This window comes from Trichoderma citrinoviride, assembly GCF_003025115.1.
Source record: "Trichoderma citrinoviride strain TUCIM 6016 unplaced genomic scaffold BBK36scaffold_8, whole genome shotgun sequence".
Lineage (NCBI taxonomy): Eukaryota > Fungi > Ascomycota > Sordariomycetes > Hypocreales > Hypocreaceae > Trichoderma > Trichoderma citrinoviride.
In genome coordinates this window covers 1,256,857-1,270,536 of record NW_020194716.1, presented here as the reverse complement: position 1 = coordinate 1,270,536, position 13,680 = coordinate 1,256,857, and the positions used below count along the sequence as shown (strand labels likewise).

At 52.1% G+C, this 13,680-nt stretch overlaps 7 protein-coding genes across 7 annotated transcripts; 6 read left to right on the top strand and 1 right to left on the bottom strand.

The window, feature by feature from the left end:
- Positions 1-1,150: 1,150 nt before the first annotated feature.
- BBK36DRAFT_1120093 (hypothetical protein) lies at positions 1,151-1,720 on the top strand (the record flags this gene model as incomplete). The annotated part of the gene is made up of 1 exon (XM_024890659.1): positions 1,151-1,720. The coding sequence occupies one exon, from the start codon at positions 1,151-1,153 to the stop codon at positions 1,718-1,720; it is 570 nt and encodes a 189-aa protein (XP_024749237.1).
- An 878-nt stretch (positions 1,721-2,598) lies between these two features.
- BBK36DRAFT_1121274 (hypothetical protein) lies at positions 2,599-3,462 on the top strand (the record flags this gene model as incomplete). Its single annotated transcript, XM_024890809.1, has 2 exons — positions 2,599-2,852; positions 2,904-3,462. 2 exons carry the CDS (start codon positions 2,599-2,601, stop codon positions 3,460-3,462), a joined length of 813 nt encoding a protein of 270 aa, XP_024749236.1.
- Positions 3,463-4,776: 1,314 nt separating this feature from the next.
- BBK36DRAFT_1141836 (hypothetical protein) lies at positions 4,777-5,635 on the top strand (the record flags this gene model as incomplete). Its single annotated transcript, XM_024893482.1, has 3 exons — positions 4,777-4,832; positions 4,908-5,034; positions 5,093-5,635. The coding sequence occupies 3 exons, from the start codon at positions 4,777-4,779 to the stop codon at positions 5,633-5,635; spliced, it is 726 nt and encodes a 241-aa protein (XP_024749235.1).
- Positions 5,636-6,682: 1,047 nt separating this feature from the next.
- Positions 6,683-7,594, top strand: BBK36DRAFT_1121320 (hypothetical protein; the record flags this gene model as incomplete). The annotated part of the gene is made up of 3 exons (XM_024890813.1): positions 6,683-6,735; positions 6,795-6,921; positions 6,995-7,594. 3 exons carry the CDS (start codon positions 6,683-6,685, stop codon positions 7,592-7,594), a joined length of 780 nt encoding a protein of 259 aa, XP_024749234.1.
- Positions 7,595-8,028: 434 nt separating this feature from the next.
- Positions 8,029-9,617, top strand: BBK36DRAFT_1120544 (Arginase/deacetylase; the record flags this gene model as incomplete). The annotated part of the gene is made up of 8 exons (XM_024890712.1): positions 8,029-8,259; positions 8,315-8,405; positions 8,480-8,740; positions 8,806-8,829; positions 8,883-8,904; positions 8,968-9,010; positions 9,069-9,294; positions 9,400-9,617. The coding sequence occupies 8 exons, from the start codon at positions 8,029-8,031 to the stop codon at positions 9,615-9,617; spliced, it is 1,116 nt and encodes a 371-aa protein (XP_024749233.1).
- A 564-nt stretch (positions 9,618-10,181) lies between these two features.
- On the top strand, positions 10,182-11,053 carry BBK36DRAFT_164305 (hypothetical protein; the record flags this gene model as incomplete). The annotated part of the gene is made up of 2 exons (XM_024897755.1): positions 10,182-10,531; positions 10,721-11,053. Exons 1-2 carry the CDS (start codon positions 10,190-10,192, stop codon positions 11,051-11,053), a joined length of 675 nt encoding a protein of 224 aa, XP_024749232.1. The 5' UTR covers positions 10,182-10,189.
- Positions 11,054-11,761: 708 nt separating this feature from the next.
- On the bottom strand, positions 11,762-13,436 carry BBK36DRAFT_1135584 (WD40 repeat-like protein). Its single transcript, XM_024892695.1, has one exon. It carries the CDS (start codon positions 13,422-13,424, stop codon positions 11,877-11,879), a length of 1,548 nt encoding a protein of 515 aa, XP_024749231.1. The 5' UTR covers positions 13,425-13,436; the 3' UTR covers positions 11,762-11,876.
- Positions 13,437-13,680: the final 244 nt, after the last annotated feature.

Below are 13,680 nucleotides of genomic sequence, written 5' to 3'. Positions count from 1 at the left end.
ACACACATGAGGTGATGCTATATCGCCCCCCCTTGCCTTCATCTGCTAACTTTGTCAGTGCCGCGAGCTACCGTAAGGTATCCATGCAGATGTGGCCTAGCTACGGGATCTGTCAGTCGGCGATTGTCTGTTTATCATGCCCTCAACGGGCTAGCCAAACCATGCTGCCGGTCCCATGTTAGGGATTCATCGGGGAGGGGCCTCTGAGTCCTGCCCTGCTGGCTGAGAATCTCGCTCGGCCGTAGGCCGTGACCAGGAGAGAGAGAGAGAGGAAGAGAGAGGCATTCCGGGGGGTTTTGGTGTTGTGTTCCCTCCGGTGGAGCGCTTTCCATGTGCGCTTCCTTTGTTTCCACTGCCATGCTTTCCTCGAAATGGCCCACCGCCCATGTCCGAGGCGAGTTTGTCTCAGCTGTACGGAACAGATGAAACCCAGCCAACGGCGGGCTTGTGAGGAGATGGCACTGCGATCCCAACATGCGGGCATGCTCGAGAGACCGCTTGAATGCATCTGAGCCGGCCCCCGTCCTTACTCGAACATCCACTCACCCCCTCTCCCTGTTCATGCCACCTTTGCGGCGGCGCTTTTCCCTCCCCCCCGTGGACGAGTGGCTCGTTATTAGATTTGATCCAGGATAATCTGCCAGAAGTAGCACTTGGCTGTCCCGGGGTTACAGGCTTATATTTCTCTGCATGCCTTGTCTTGCATGATAATATCGAGATCAATCTCGTCGACAAATCTCTCTACTAGCCCGCCATGATCGTCCTTCCGAGGCCTACTATGGCTCCGGATCTGGGAAGCCCTAGTGCTCACAACACACCCATTGAGTCTTCCACTTCTCGATTCGTCCAACACTATCATCCTTACAACAACCCTCAACGACAACATCAACATCAACACCAACCTCTACATCAACGTCAACCTCACACTCACCACCATCATCGCAGTCTATCTGAGATGAGCCATCAATATCAGCACCAGCACGGCCACCTGCCCCCACAGGATCACCAGCCTCAGAGGCGAAATCCGGGGCTCCAGCAACAGCCACAATACCACCACCACCACCACCACCACCACCAGCAGCGGCATCAGCAGCAGTATCATTCCCCGCAGCTGCCTCAACCCTCTCACCGTCGTCATCACTCGCGAACCATGCCGTCCCTGATCGAACGCCTGCCGCAGGAGCTCCAGAGGCTCGTCTTTTCTCACCTCGACTACCAGACACTCATCCACCTGTCCACCATGAACCGATACTTCCATCAGACCATCGACCCCCAGGGCATGGCCGATCCCGCAGACAAGGCACAGTTCGTCATGAGAGCCGCGAAGGACTTTCCGCAACACCGGCCCAGCGAAAAGGGGCACGACTACAAGCCGGGCAACTTTGAGTGCTACGTCTGCTTCCGCGTGCGGTCGCCGGAGCACTTTGACATGCTGCAGCCCCTGTCCGTCTACGTCGACGTCCGTGGACACATTGTCCGTGATCGAGAGCCGGACCCGCGGTCGGATCGACTCGTCATGCTTCGGAGGTTCTGCATCTCGTGCGGCGTGGACACGGGGATCCACGCCCCGTTCGACTGTCTTACTACAAGGACGGGACGGGACCTCTGGGTCTGCAGGTGCCGGAAAGTGTGGTCAAAACCTGGCTGCTTGCGGTGTCCTGACTGTCAGGGAGACTGTCCTCTTCGTCCAAGGAGGAAGCTGGGCGTGGATCGTGCATGATGGCACTCTGTCGGTTGCGTTTATATAACTCGAGTTGTCTTTGCTTGAATACGCGGTCAACTCATTGTCAGGAATGCTGCCATCGGGGGTGGGCATATATACACGAGCATTGATACTGGTCATAATGGCAAAGATGTGGATGGATCTTGGAAGAGAAATACTTACGGCCTTGTGGACTGGAACTCTAAAGGGTAGCTCTGTTACACAGACGGGAATGGGCACAAGGAGAAACCATGCATTGCTGGCGTCAAGAGGTCCTTTTGGGAGCTTGGGTATCAGGTTGTGGTTGCTCACAAGGCGTCACGGAATATACACGGAGAGTTACTGTTTGTTCGAGTTAGTATATACATTATGCAGTTCCCGTATCTGCTCGTGTGTCACAGCATGGTCTTTGAAGATGGTGAATGATTGCTGTGGTGATGCTGGCTAAGGGACAAACGGCGGTGTGATGGCGGTTCGTAGCCGTAGAAGAGAGCGGCTTTGTCTACTGGAAGTGGTTAAGTGCCTCGATTGCCACGATACCGGTTTGTTGTGTATCGGTTCATACTTGATAGATTGCGAGAAGTCTGGTATTATCTGTCAAGTAGCTGTTCTCTTTGCAGCCTCGTGACGTGATTCAAAGCAAACGGGTTCTGCATGTACTTAAGCAATTTACTGCTTCTTAATTTTCTCAACTCTTCAACTCCAATCCTCGGCAACCGCTTCACCTTGTTTTTGCTCTTACACTTGGCTCCCTATCAACACGTCTTCGCATCGATTTGCTCCTGCTCACTTTCTCATTCAGAACGGGCTCAGTTCGCACCACCGGTGGCAAAGAGCTGCCCGAAATTGACAGACTCACAGTCACTTTGCTCTTTACATCTTTATTCACTCAGACAATGGCTTACTCTTCAACAGTTGCCGCCTTATTGCACCCCTGGTCGGGGCGGCTAGAACTCGTTTGCAGCCTGCCTCTGTACAGAGATAGAGGGACCATCTTCGATAACAAGCCACCAGCAATCGACAGGCATCCACTCCTAATACAAAAACCTAAAAAGCACCAGAAGCAGCTATCTATTGAGCTTCCATGGCTTTTCAACATCACGAGAGATGAGACTGGAGATGAGATCACTGAGGAAGAGGACACCATCAGGTTGATTCCTACAGTTTCTCTCAACGAGGGATCTAGCTAATGAGTTTGTAGCACGACAGAGACGCAAAGCGATGCGCTGAGCTCAGATGAAACGACGTGTGGATGTGTCGACAACATGAGCGAGACGCTCCAGGCTACGGCGACCGACTTTGATACGCTACAAAAAGAGACACTGGAGGCACTTGTCGATTTGAAGATAAAGCACACTTCAGAAGAAGAGGAAAAGAATGCCGAAGCAGAAGACGAGCCAGAAACACCATTCATTCTTTCCCTCACCCGCAAGCTGTCACCCAGCCCCGAATACCGAAATGAGTACTTCCAAGTTGCAAAGTCTGCCGTTGCCGGCTGGGGAGCTTTTGCCGAACGAGACCTCAAACGAGGAGACATCATCTTGAGAGAAATTCCGCTATTCGTCGCAGAAAGCCACAATATCATACGAGAGTTTTACAAGCTCAGCTTGCAGGACAGAGAAGTCGCGCTGAGTCTCCACGCACACGAGCTCATCAAGGGGGACACTCCCAAGGTCACCGCGGTCTGGCACACCAACTGGCAAGTCTCACTGCCTCAACCTTTCATCACGCTCATTCCCGCCAGCCAAAACGACAACTAACATACAAGTTGTGGACGCAGTTTCGCCGTCGGACATCATGTAGCGGGCTTGTTCCCCATCGCGGCTCGCTTCAACCACGCCTGCTTCCCGGTGAACAACGTGGAATACCGGTTTGACGAGGAGAAGCACGCGCTGGAGATGGTGGTGAGGAGGGACGTGGCTGCTGGACGCGAACTCAAGATTTCTTATGGGAAAAATCTGAGTCCAGAGCTCTTGTATTCGTGCTATGGGTTTCGGTGCGGGTGTGGGGGGTGCGAGGGGCTAAGCGAGAGGGATATCGAACTCTTTGAGAGTCTGCAGTGGTATAGTTAGGGGCGTGGGGTAAGGGGGTGGTAAGAGATTGGAAGAGGCCGAGGAATGATGCTTGAGTATAGGTATGGATGGGTGATGGGTTGCGGTACGAAGCATGTCTCTTTTGGGGCTTCGAGGACGTTATTGCTTATGGTGTATATACCCCCATTGGACAGATGAGGAAGACATTCCTAAACACCTTCTCCCTACCGTTTCTTCCCCCGGTTTATCTTCTCAAGTAGTGTTTGGGGTTGGCATGTTTTGTGCTTGTGTTTACATATTGCAGCAGCAGCAAGCAGTCTGGTTATCACGTCCAGCGTATCTCATTCAATTCCTGAGATACATACCTAGGTGAGCGGGGCTGGTTCTCAGACAGTGCTTCTACAAGATTTTTACCTTGCACAAGGCTTATACAAGATGTTATAGCTTAAGTAATTTACTTCTTACTAAAACAGCTTGTCTTCCTTCAATATCTATTAGACTAGCCATATCTATTGTTACTTGGCTATATTTATTATGCTAGCTATATCTATTACAGCTAAGGTAGTAATAGCTGTTAGTAGCTGACATACCCAGCAGCCTGACATTGCTGTGTAAGTTAGCCACGGCGTCTCCATTTCTCGCTTGTTGAGGAAATAGAACCATTCTGCAAGTCTATATTTACTAACAAAGGATGCATGTCGCATATCTGTAGCCAACAGCGAGTACCTCTGTCGATGATTGGCGGAGATGGCATTGTATCCTCTGTACTGTAGGCCTCCCGCTGCACAGCCAACAAGTACTGCGGGATGGTTGCATGGGCAATTCTTCACGGGTTGGGCGGCGTGTGACGGGCAGCCTTGTGAGGCGCCTAATCCTCACGGCAGTATAATAAGCTACGACCTCTTGAAAATCTGAATAGAAACAAAGATTCATATTCGCATCCAGTCATAAGGTGCTCACAGTATTCGCATCCAGCCGAACAGGGTTTCGTCAAGCCTATCCTGCCGTACTACTAATATCTCGTCTCGAGTGTCTGGCAGCATGGCACAATCTGGTTTACCACTACACTCATCTGAGCTGTGTATCCGACTGGCAAGGTGAGTAGCGATCATTGAAAGAGGTCATACAAAGCCTTTTGAGTCTCTTCTGACGTTTTCTTTCCGGTTTTATAGTGCGCAAAAGAACGGGGAGCTATGCGATCTCGTCCTCGCATGCGACGGCCAGACAATTCCGGTGCATAAGAACATTGTCTGCTTGCAATCGCCAGTCATCAAGGCGGCCTGTACCGGCCAGTTCGAGGTAATCTTGTAACTCCCCCGAAAAAGATCAAGGAGAGCAGGCCTGAGTATTTCATTAGGAGGCTTCTGGAATATATGAGATCAAAGACTGCAGCTTCGACACTGTCCAACGGATGGTCGACTACTTCTATACGGGAGACTATCAGCACAAGGCACCAGACGAAGCTGATAAGGTTCACGAGATAGTCGTTCATCTTACAATGTTCGGTCTGGCGGACATGTACCTCATCGACGGGCTTCTCGCCCTAGCAGAGACCAAGTTCAGGGAAGCCGTCAAAGCAGAGAGCATGGTCAGCGTACTCTTCCTACACGTCAAGCGGGTTTACGACTTGCAGTGCGATTCAAGCGAAGTCCTCCGCGAGATCATGGTTGAACAGCTCAGAGAAAGAATCCCCGGTATGGACGAGACAAAACAGACGTTTATGAAAAGCCTGTTTCACGAGATACCAGAATTTGCAAGTGATATTGCGACATCATTTGTTCGAAGGCCATTGACTGGCAACACTGGGCACTGTCCCAAGTGTGATTGTGCTGCGGAGAAGGCAAAAGAGCAGGCAAAACGAATAGCCAAATTTGAGAGCAGATTCCGTTCTAGCTATTAATACCTACCTAGGGATGGGGCGAGAAATGCGGATATTGCCTCTTTACTTCGGTGGCAAGAGGTTGTATCGACAGAGCTGGATGGCATATTTGCAGGGAACCGGCATGAACGAGTGCGGAACTACTAATCTTGTAATTCTTGATCTCTTGTTGCTTCTGTTTTGGTTTCTTTATGTGTATATCTATATGGATAGTGTCAAGCAGTTTCTCACACCATGAGGTTTCTAGGATATCTCATTCACTGCGGTGAGGAAGTGGTGATCCAGTATGTACATTCCCAGCAAAGGCACGAAATCTCCAACCCTCAGCCCAGCGCTGTGTGTTATGTTTAAATATGAAAGCAAACAGTCTGCTGTGTCGGTGTACGCATTCTTCCATTCTATTGCTAAGAGCGCGGTTATTAACTAAGCGCCGTGGTACTGAATGTTGAAGGTCGCTTACCTTACCTCTCTCTCTAGGACATCCCTGATCCTTGAGAGGCGGAGAGAGATGAGAATCCTCCGCACTTTCGCCTCGCTCTCGCCTTGGAAATCCAGTTCATTGCATGATCTCCTGCGTGAGAGCTCTCGGAATGGCTTGGGGGTGAAGGGGCTGCGTGGTAGCATATAAACATGGCTGAGAATGCTCCGTATGCTCAGAAGACACAACACTTGCAGTAGTGCAGTTTTGCCATGATGCAAGCGCGTTTATTCATCTCGCGGGCTTGGTGTCTATGTCCCTTTGCTGAAGAGGTAGTAATTCTGCAAGCGATCCAAAAATGATGCATGTCGCACAACCAACAGCAAGTAACATCATCAGTGATTGGCGGAGATGGTATGTTTTCGAATCCTCTTGCAGGCCTCGGCGATACAGGCCTAGGATGGCGCGTAACTCTGCCTCTTCACAATTGGGCAGAAGCGACGGGGCTCCCAGCTCGCATGTGCGTTGGGACTCTCTCTTCTGTTGCTATCCAGGGCTCCTCAATATTAAAAGCAACAGCTCGTCCTGCACGCTGAGCTCCTTTAGCTCGCTCGTTTCTCTTCCATCATTTCTTGTGCAGACCCGGCAAAATGGGACCAACACTTGGATCGCACGCCCAGAATCTATGTATACTCATGGCGAGGTGAGCATCGAAGCAATCGCCCGGTTTATCTGCTTTTCCCCTCGTCTCACTTCAAACAGCGCGCAGAAGAAGAGAGAGCTGTGCGATCTCGAACTCGTCTGCAATGGTCAGACAATCACAGTCCATAAGCTCGTTGCCTGTTTGCAATCTCCCGTCATCAAAGCGGCATGCACCGGCTCGTTCAAGGTGGCCAGCCCTCACCAAAAGCCGAGAGTAAAAAGAGTGCTTTCTAAACTGATTCCTATTTTGCAACTTACAGGAGGCCTCTGGAAAATACGAGATGAAGGACTGCGAGTTTGCAAATGTCCAGCGCATGGTTGACTTCTTCTACAAAGGAGACTACGACGGCAAGACCGACAACCTCGAGGCGGTTCAGGATATGCTCATCCACGTCGCCATGTTCACGCTGGCCGACATGTATCTCATCGACGGGCTGCGCACCCTCTCAGAGACCAAGTTCACGCAGGCTGTCAAGAAGCTAAAGGAGCCCGGCGTGATCCCGCAGTATGTCAAGCCTGTATATGACCTGCAAGCCGAGTGCAGCAAGAGTCTCCGCGACGTCGTCATCGAGACTGTCAGGTTGAGAATCACTGAGCTGCCGTTTGGCTTGGACATTAAGCAGATTCTGGATGGCCTCATGGGCGAGGTGCCCGAGTTTGCAAAGGACCTTGCCATGTCGTACATCCAACAGCCGCAGTACACGACGGGGCTCTTCGCCCCGTCCAGCGACAAGAAGAATCCCGCGACGGCCGCTTCGAAGTGTATGTTTGGGAGGACTACGGCTTTCGATGAAGCGATCGATAAAGACGGAAATATAAAAAGTTTATTTGGCTCAGTTGCGTCGACGAGGAAAGATTGAGCTTGTTCCTGAAGAAGAGAGATGGTCGTGACTCAACAGAGCATGCGGTTCAGCATATCGCTGCGGGAGATGCTCGTATTTCTCGCGGGTTGTACATGTGCATAGCGATGGGCAAAGCTTTGTTGATGGTTGGTGATGTAGGAGGATGCGAGATGTGCGGACATTGACGCTTTACCTGGGTGGCATGAGGTTGTATCAGCGAAGCTGGATGGGAAATTTGCGGGGAACTACATGTGGCGATGGAACGACTACCTCGGTACTAGATGATGCATCTTGTAACTTTTGCTGATCTCTTGTGATTCCCTCATCACCCGTCACTGCTGCATGTTTCTGTTTTTGTGTATTGAATACTGCTTGATACGAGAATCTCTTCGTCAAGAAACACTCGATTCGCCATGACTCGCCTCCTCCCCTCCACAAAGCTCCTCACATGGATGCTGCTGCTGCTGCACGCGAGCGTCCACGCCCATCAATTCGCAGCTCAAGGCGGCAACCAGATTCCCTTCTGGGCTCATTCTGAGAGCCCCGTGGGCGAGATCGACTTGTCGACGTACGACTTTGGCGGCATTGGCACGTATGCGAATGTCCCGTACGAGAACTGCTTTGCCGAGAGCGACTCGTCAGAGGGCTTCGATATTGCGATTCTTGGGGCTCCCTTTGACACTGTCAGTATCGCCTATTGAGTCTCATGAGAGTCAGAGACTGATAGACGAGATATAGGCTGTAACGGCACGGCCTGGAGCGCGCTTTGGGCCAAAGGCCATTCGAGCGGCGAGTGAACGAAAGGCATATGGCTACAGCATATACACCGGTGAGATGAGCACGGCCAGCATAGCTCGCACAATACTCTTTTCACGTATCAAAACCTAATCAACAAGAACCAAGGCCGAGACCCGGTTCGCGACTGGGCCAGAGTCGTCGACTGCTTCGACGCCCCATTAACCTTCCTCGACAACCGGGTGGCCCTCAAGACGCTTGATCAAGCGCACCGAGCAGTCTCCGGGAGAGCAACAGCACATCCAGACAAGTCTACGATTCCCCGGATTGTGACGCTTGGGGGCGACCACACGACGACTCTGTCTGCGCTGCGGTCGACATTTAAGCGATGGGGGCCGGTGTCGGTCGTTCACTTTGATAGCCATATCGGTAAGATTGAGGCCTCGGCCACTTATTGAAGCTTGAAGTAGTTTAAAGTTGACATTTTGATACAGATACTTGGGATCCGGCAGTTTTAGGTACGAAAACTCTCCATCCATGGCCGAGTTATTTGATACTGACATTGAACAAGGCGGCGGTATTTCAGATTATGCGTAAGTTGAACAGTAGCAATCTGTCTCGTCTTGTTGAGTTATACTAAACCAAAAATCCGCAAGGGGCCTCAATCACGGAACCTTTTTGCATATCGCTCATGAAGAGGTAAATCTTTCACCTCCTCATACCTGCATGTGGTCATAACGGCAGCTCACTCTCCCAGAATCTCATCCTCAACTCGTCCATCCACGCCGGAATCCGCGCCCCGGTGATGCGCCAAAAGGCAGACATGCGCAACGACAGACGCTGCGGCTTCGACACAATCACCGCCCGCGAGATTGATACCAAGGGCATCCCGTCCATCATTGACAGGATCCGAGAGCGTGTTGGGAACAGCAGCACTTATATTAGCGTTGATATCGATGTTCTCGATCCTGCGTTTGCTCCGGGTACTTCCCTCCCCCCCCTTTCCCCCCCTTAACTCGCAACTCAACGGACAAATTTGGTATAACTTGTCAGAGAAAAGCTTAACTGACAATGTGGAAAATACACAGCAACCGGTACGCCAGAACCCGGCGGTTGGAGCACCCGTGAACTGACCACCATCCTGGCTGGTCTGGAAGGACTCAACATTATCGGTGGCGACGTGGTCGAGGTATCGCCCGCCTACGACGACAACGGCGAGACTACTGCTCTTGCGGCCGTGGAGGTTGTCCATGCCATTCTCGAACTCATGGTCGCCCAGGCAGTGGAGGCGCCGGCGGACAACTAAGGGGAGTTTGTGAGAGTTGGGATGAAGTCATGTATGCGTGGACATGTGTATATCGCCTTTGTGTTCTAAGCGACCTAGTACCGCATGCAGTATCGTATCTCGGTTGAACGAGAGCAATAATTCTGCCTCAAGAGTTCAGTGGCATGGCACACTCGGCAATATACGATTCAAGGCTTCAGCCATGAAACCCTCGTGGTAGACTCAGTGCTAGAAGACCTTTCTCCTCTGGGCCAAGGCCGACTCCTCCTCCTACACCCAAGCCCTGAACTCAAAACCTCAAATCCCACGATCCTCAACAAAGAAGAGATCTGTCCACATATCCACACGGAAACGTATCCCTCTAGCGTTCAAGCACAGAACTTTATATGAACAGCCTCAACAAAGCCTTGCAATGATGGGACACGTACAAGGCACCAGCCGGCCTATAACATCCCCCCTTACTCCCCCCCTCATGCTCAGAACAATTCAGACAAAAATCACGTCTTCTTTTGCCAGCAAGGAAATATATCCCCACCTCGCCGGAACAATCATTCCTTATATTCCCCTTGCTGGCACACGACACTTCAGAAACCATGTCTCCCAGAGAACATGTGCGCCTCCCCCTCCTCGGCGACGGGCCCCTCTTCGCACTCACCAGTGACGCTCTCGCCGCAGCAGCAGCTGCCGGCGGCGTCGTCTACAACAACGACGACGACGACGACGACGAAGGAGTGCTCGTCCTTGCGGCTGAAGACGCTGCGCAGTTCGACGAGCTCGGCGGGGCGTCGTCTCCCTGGCCCGAGGAAGAAGACAGCGACGACGACGACGACGAGCCCGACAGCAGCTCGGAAGACGAACAGCTGCTGCGCTTCCGCGGGTACGCCGCCGTCATCCGCCGAGCCGCTCGCATGGCTCCTCCGCATGGCGACGAAGCGGTGCGCGTGTTGTCGTTGCTGCCGGGGCTGTTGTCGGATGGGTCTTCTGTGGGGGATACGGATGAGGAGGACTGGAGAAGTGTTGGGTATTGGAGCAGTGGTGAGTTGAATTTTACTTTGTTTTTTGTTTTACCCTGGTGTATATATATGTATATATATGTATATATATATATATATATATATCTGTAGATGCATGTTTATCTGATGCTAATTCTTCCCTTGTTGTTCGATAAAGACGACACCGAAGATGAGGATGAAGATGCCGTCGTCGAGCAAGACAGCGCAGACGACGCCGACGCCGACGACGAAGACGAGAAGGAGGAGGAAGAAGAGGAGGAGGAGGAGGAAGAAGAGGAGGAGGAGGAGGAAGAAGAGGAGGAAGAGGAAAGCTATATCCTCCTGTACCTCGCAGGCGAAGCCATGGCCGCAGACATGGATCCTCCCGACTGGACGGACCCGGCCAGCGAGCTCTTCTTGGAGGCGTACGCCTTCCCTCCGCTTCAGAGGCAGAATCAACGATAGCGGAGACTTTTATTTTTTTTTTCCGCCGAGAGTTGATTTCAAAGGGGGGGGGGGGGGCAAAGTTCTTTCCGGACACTTCTTTCGTGTTGGCGTTATTTCATCTTTCGGGATCTGAATGGCAAAAGATTTGGGCAAAGATGTTATGGATTTTGTTAAGATGGTGTTTTTTTTTTTTGAGAGCTTTGAGCGAATTGATACCCTATTGTTCTTTCACTTCTTCATTTTTTTTTTCTTGAGTATGTCTGTGTATATGATATGAACCATTGACTGTGATGTATCTAGATTTATGTACCGACTTTACAAAGGGGTTGGATAGAATTTGAAAGCCCAAACTGGCAAAGTCGATAGGTTAAATGCCGGGCAAGGGGCAATGGTGACACTGGGGATACATACTATGATCGTCAAAAGGGGGGGAGAAGGTCACTTCCGACTTCATGGAAGCACGTGAATATCGTAGAACTCTCTGGGAGGAGATTCGCTAGGATGACAACTCCATACAGAGTCGGGCGATGCTGTGATGTAGCCTTTTAGACCGAGGCCTAGATGAATGTATTCGTATGCTGGGTCAATGGCTTCAAAACCATATTCTCTCATGCCGACGAAACAAGGCTCAAAATGCTTCGATGCTATCACATGGACGGCCGCAATACGTACTACTAGACAGGATATAACTCCCTCCATATGAAGCGCCAAAGAAGATCCTTCATAAAGCAAGCCCGCTGCATACCAACAAGTCTGATTATGTACACAAACTCCAATTTTCTAGGATATCCAACCCCCCAACGCCGTAACCAATGCTCCAATGCGCTTCCACCCGCAGCCTTTAATCCCAATACCTGATGTCGCCATCCAGACCAGCCGTAACGACCTTGCTCGTCTCCTGCGGATGCCACTGCACACACGTCACGGCCTGGTTGCCCGCCTTGAGCTTGTGGTACATCTTGCACGTCTTCCAGTCCCAGAAGCACACGTAGCCGGCCTGGTCTCCGGAAGCCAGGAACTGGCCGTCGGGGCTGCAGTCCAGGTCGATCGCCAGGCCGGCATTGTTGTGGCCGCGGTAGCTCTTCTTCCTGTTCTGCCGGAACTTGTCGTTGGCCCCGTAGACGAGGATCTGGTTGTCCGAGCTCTGGTACGCGACATACTTGCCGGACGGGTGCAGCGCGGCCCTCGTCATCGGGTACATGTCCGGCTCGGCAATGTATTTGATGGGCACGGGGATGTTGTAGTCCCATGCGCGCAGCGACTTGTCGTCGGACGTCGTCATGAAGCGGCGGTTGTTGTCGACGAAAGTAATGGTGTTGATGGCGGCCAAGTGATGGTCGTACTCCTGCACCACCTGGTTTGGCGTGCGTATATCAAACTGCACAATCTTCTTGTCTGACATGCCGGCCAAGAACTCGTTGGAGTGCTCAGGATCGGGATTGAACTTGACAACGTGGGGTGTCTTGCCGGTGGTGAACCTGCTGATGCAGATGCCCTTCTCCGTGTCCCAAAGCTTGATCATGCGGTCATACGAAGCAGACAAGAATTGCGTTCCCGAGTTGTTGAAGCAAATGTCGGACAGTGACTTGGAGTGGCCTGAATACGTCCGCAGCAGCTCCCTGTCGTGATACACATCGCGGATCCTGACCGTCGTGTCCGCGCCGGCCGACAGCAGCAAGTGTCCTGATTTTGGGAAGAAGCGCAACGCCGTGACCGCTCCTGAATGGTCCTTCCAGCCGTGTATCTGCTTCTTCGGTATGAAGTTGGTAACGCTGCCCACCTCCTTTCGCAGGTCCACATCGAGATCCTGTGGGACATGCATATATGTGCGGCCTTGGTAGTCGTACTCCTCCGTGCCGTGGAATGTCGTCGTCTCTTCGCCCAGATCCTCGACTTCCTTGCGTCGAGCCAGCGCACCCTTCGGTGCTTGCAACACCGTCCCGCTCTCGACAACGTCCTCGTCGTCCTCTTCCACGTACTCGTACTCGTACCCATCCTCGTCCTCGCCCACCTCCTCCACCTCCTCGTATCGATCCTTCTTGAATTTCGCCCAGGGCCCGACATATTCGTTGTCTCCCTGAGCGATGCTCGCATCACCCTTGCCTTCCCGCTCGACCTTCACCTTGGGCCCGTCCTTGGCCTCCACCGCCCTGTGTTTCCGCCGAAACGAATGCTCGCTCAGAAACATCTCCTCCGCGTGGCCGGTCAGCACGTTCTTACGCTTGAGCGTGTTCTCCTTCTGCTTGTACGGATAGGCAGGGCCAGCCTGGGGCCGGGAAAGGTCTTCCGCTGTGTACTTGACGACTTCGTGGTCTGGCTGCGCTTGCTGGCGCACCACGAGCGCGTCCTGCGGCGCCATGTTGGGCGGATACTCGCCAAAGTCGGCCATGATTGCGGCGGTGGGCGGCAGTTTGGTTGGAAGCAGAGGAGGTCGAGAGGGAAGAAGTCGTGGCGCGTCTTGGGCAAGGACGGGTCACGTGACACACTATGACGACAGTGCAGCTTGTTTTTTGAAGGAGCGCGGATGGCTGCTGTTCGCAATTGCGTCGATATACTGCCCGGTGGTTTATCTTTGAAGTTCCTGGTTAGTTGCGCACAAGTCTTTCATTGGAGGAATTTTATAATCAATCTTTAGCACTTGTTGG

What these genes read in the sequence shown, in the direction of transcription:
- BBK36DRAFT_1135584 (XM_024892695.1), bottom strand. Translation starts at nt 13,424, where the DNA reads ATGGCCGACTTTGGCGAGTATCCGCCCAACATGGCGCCGCAGGACGCG.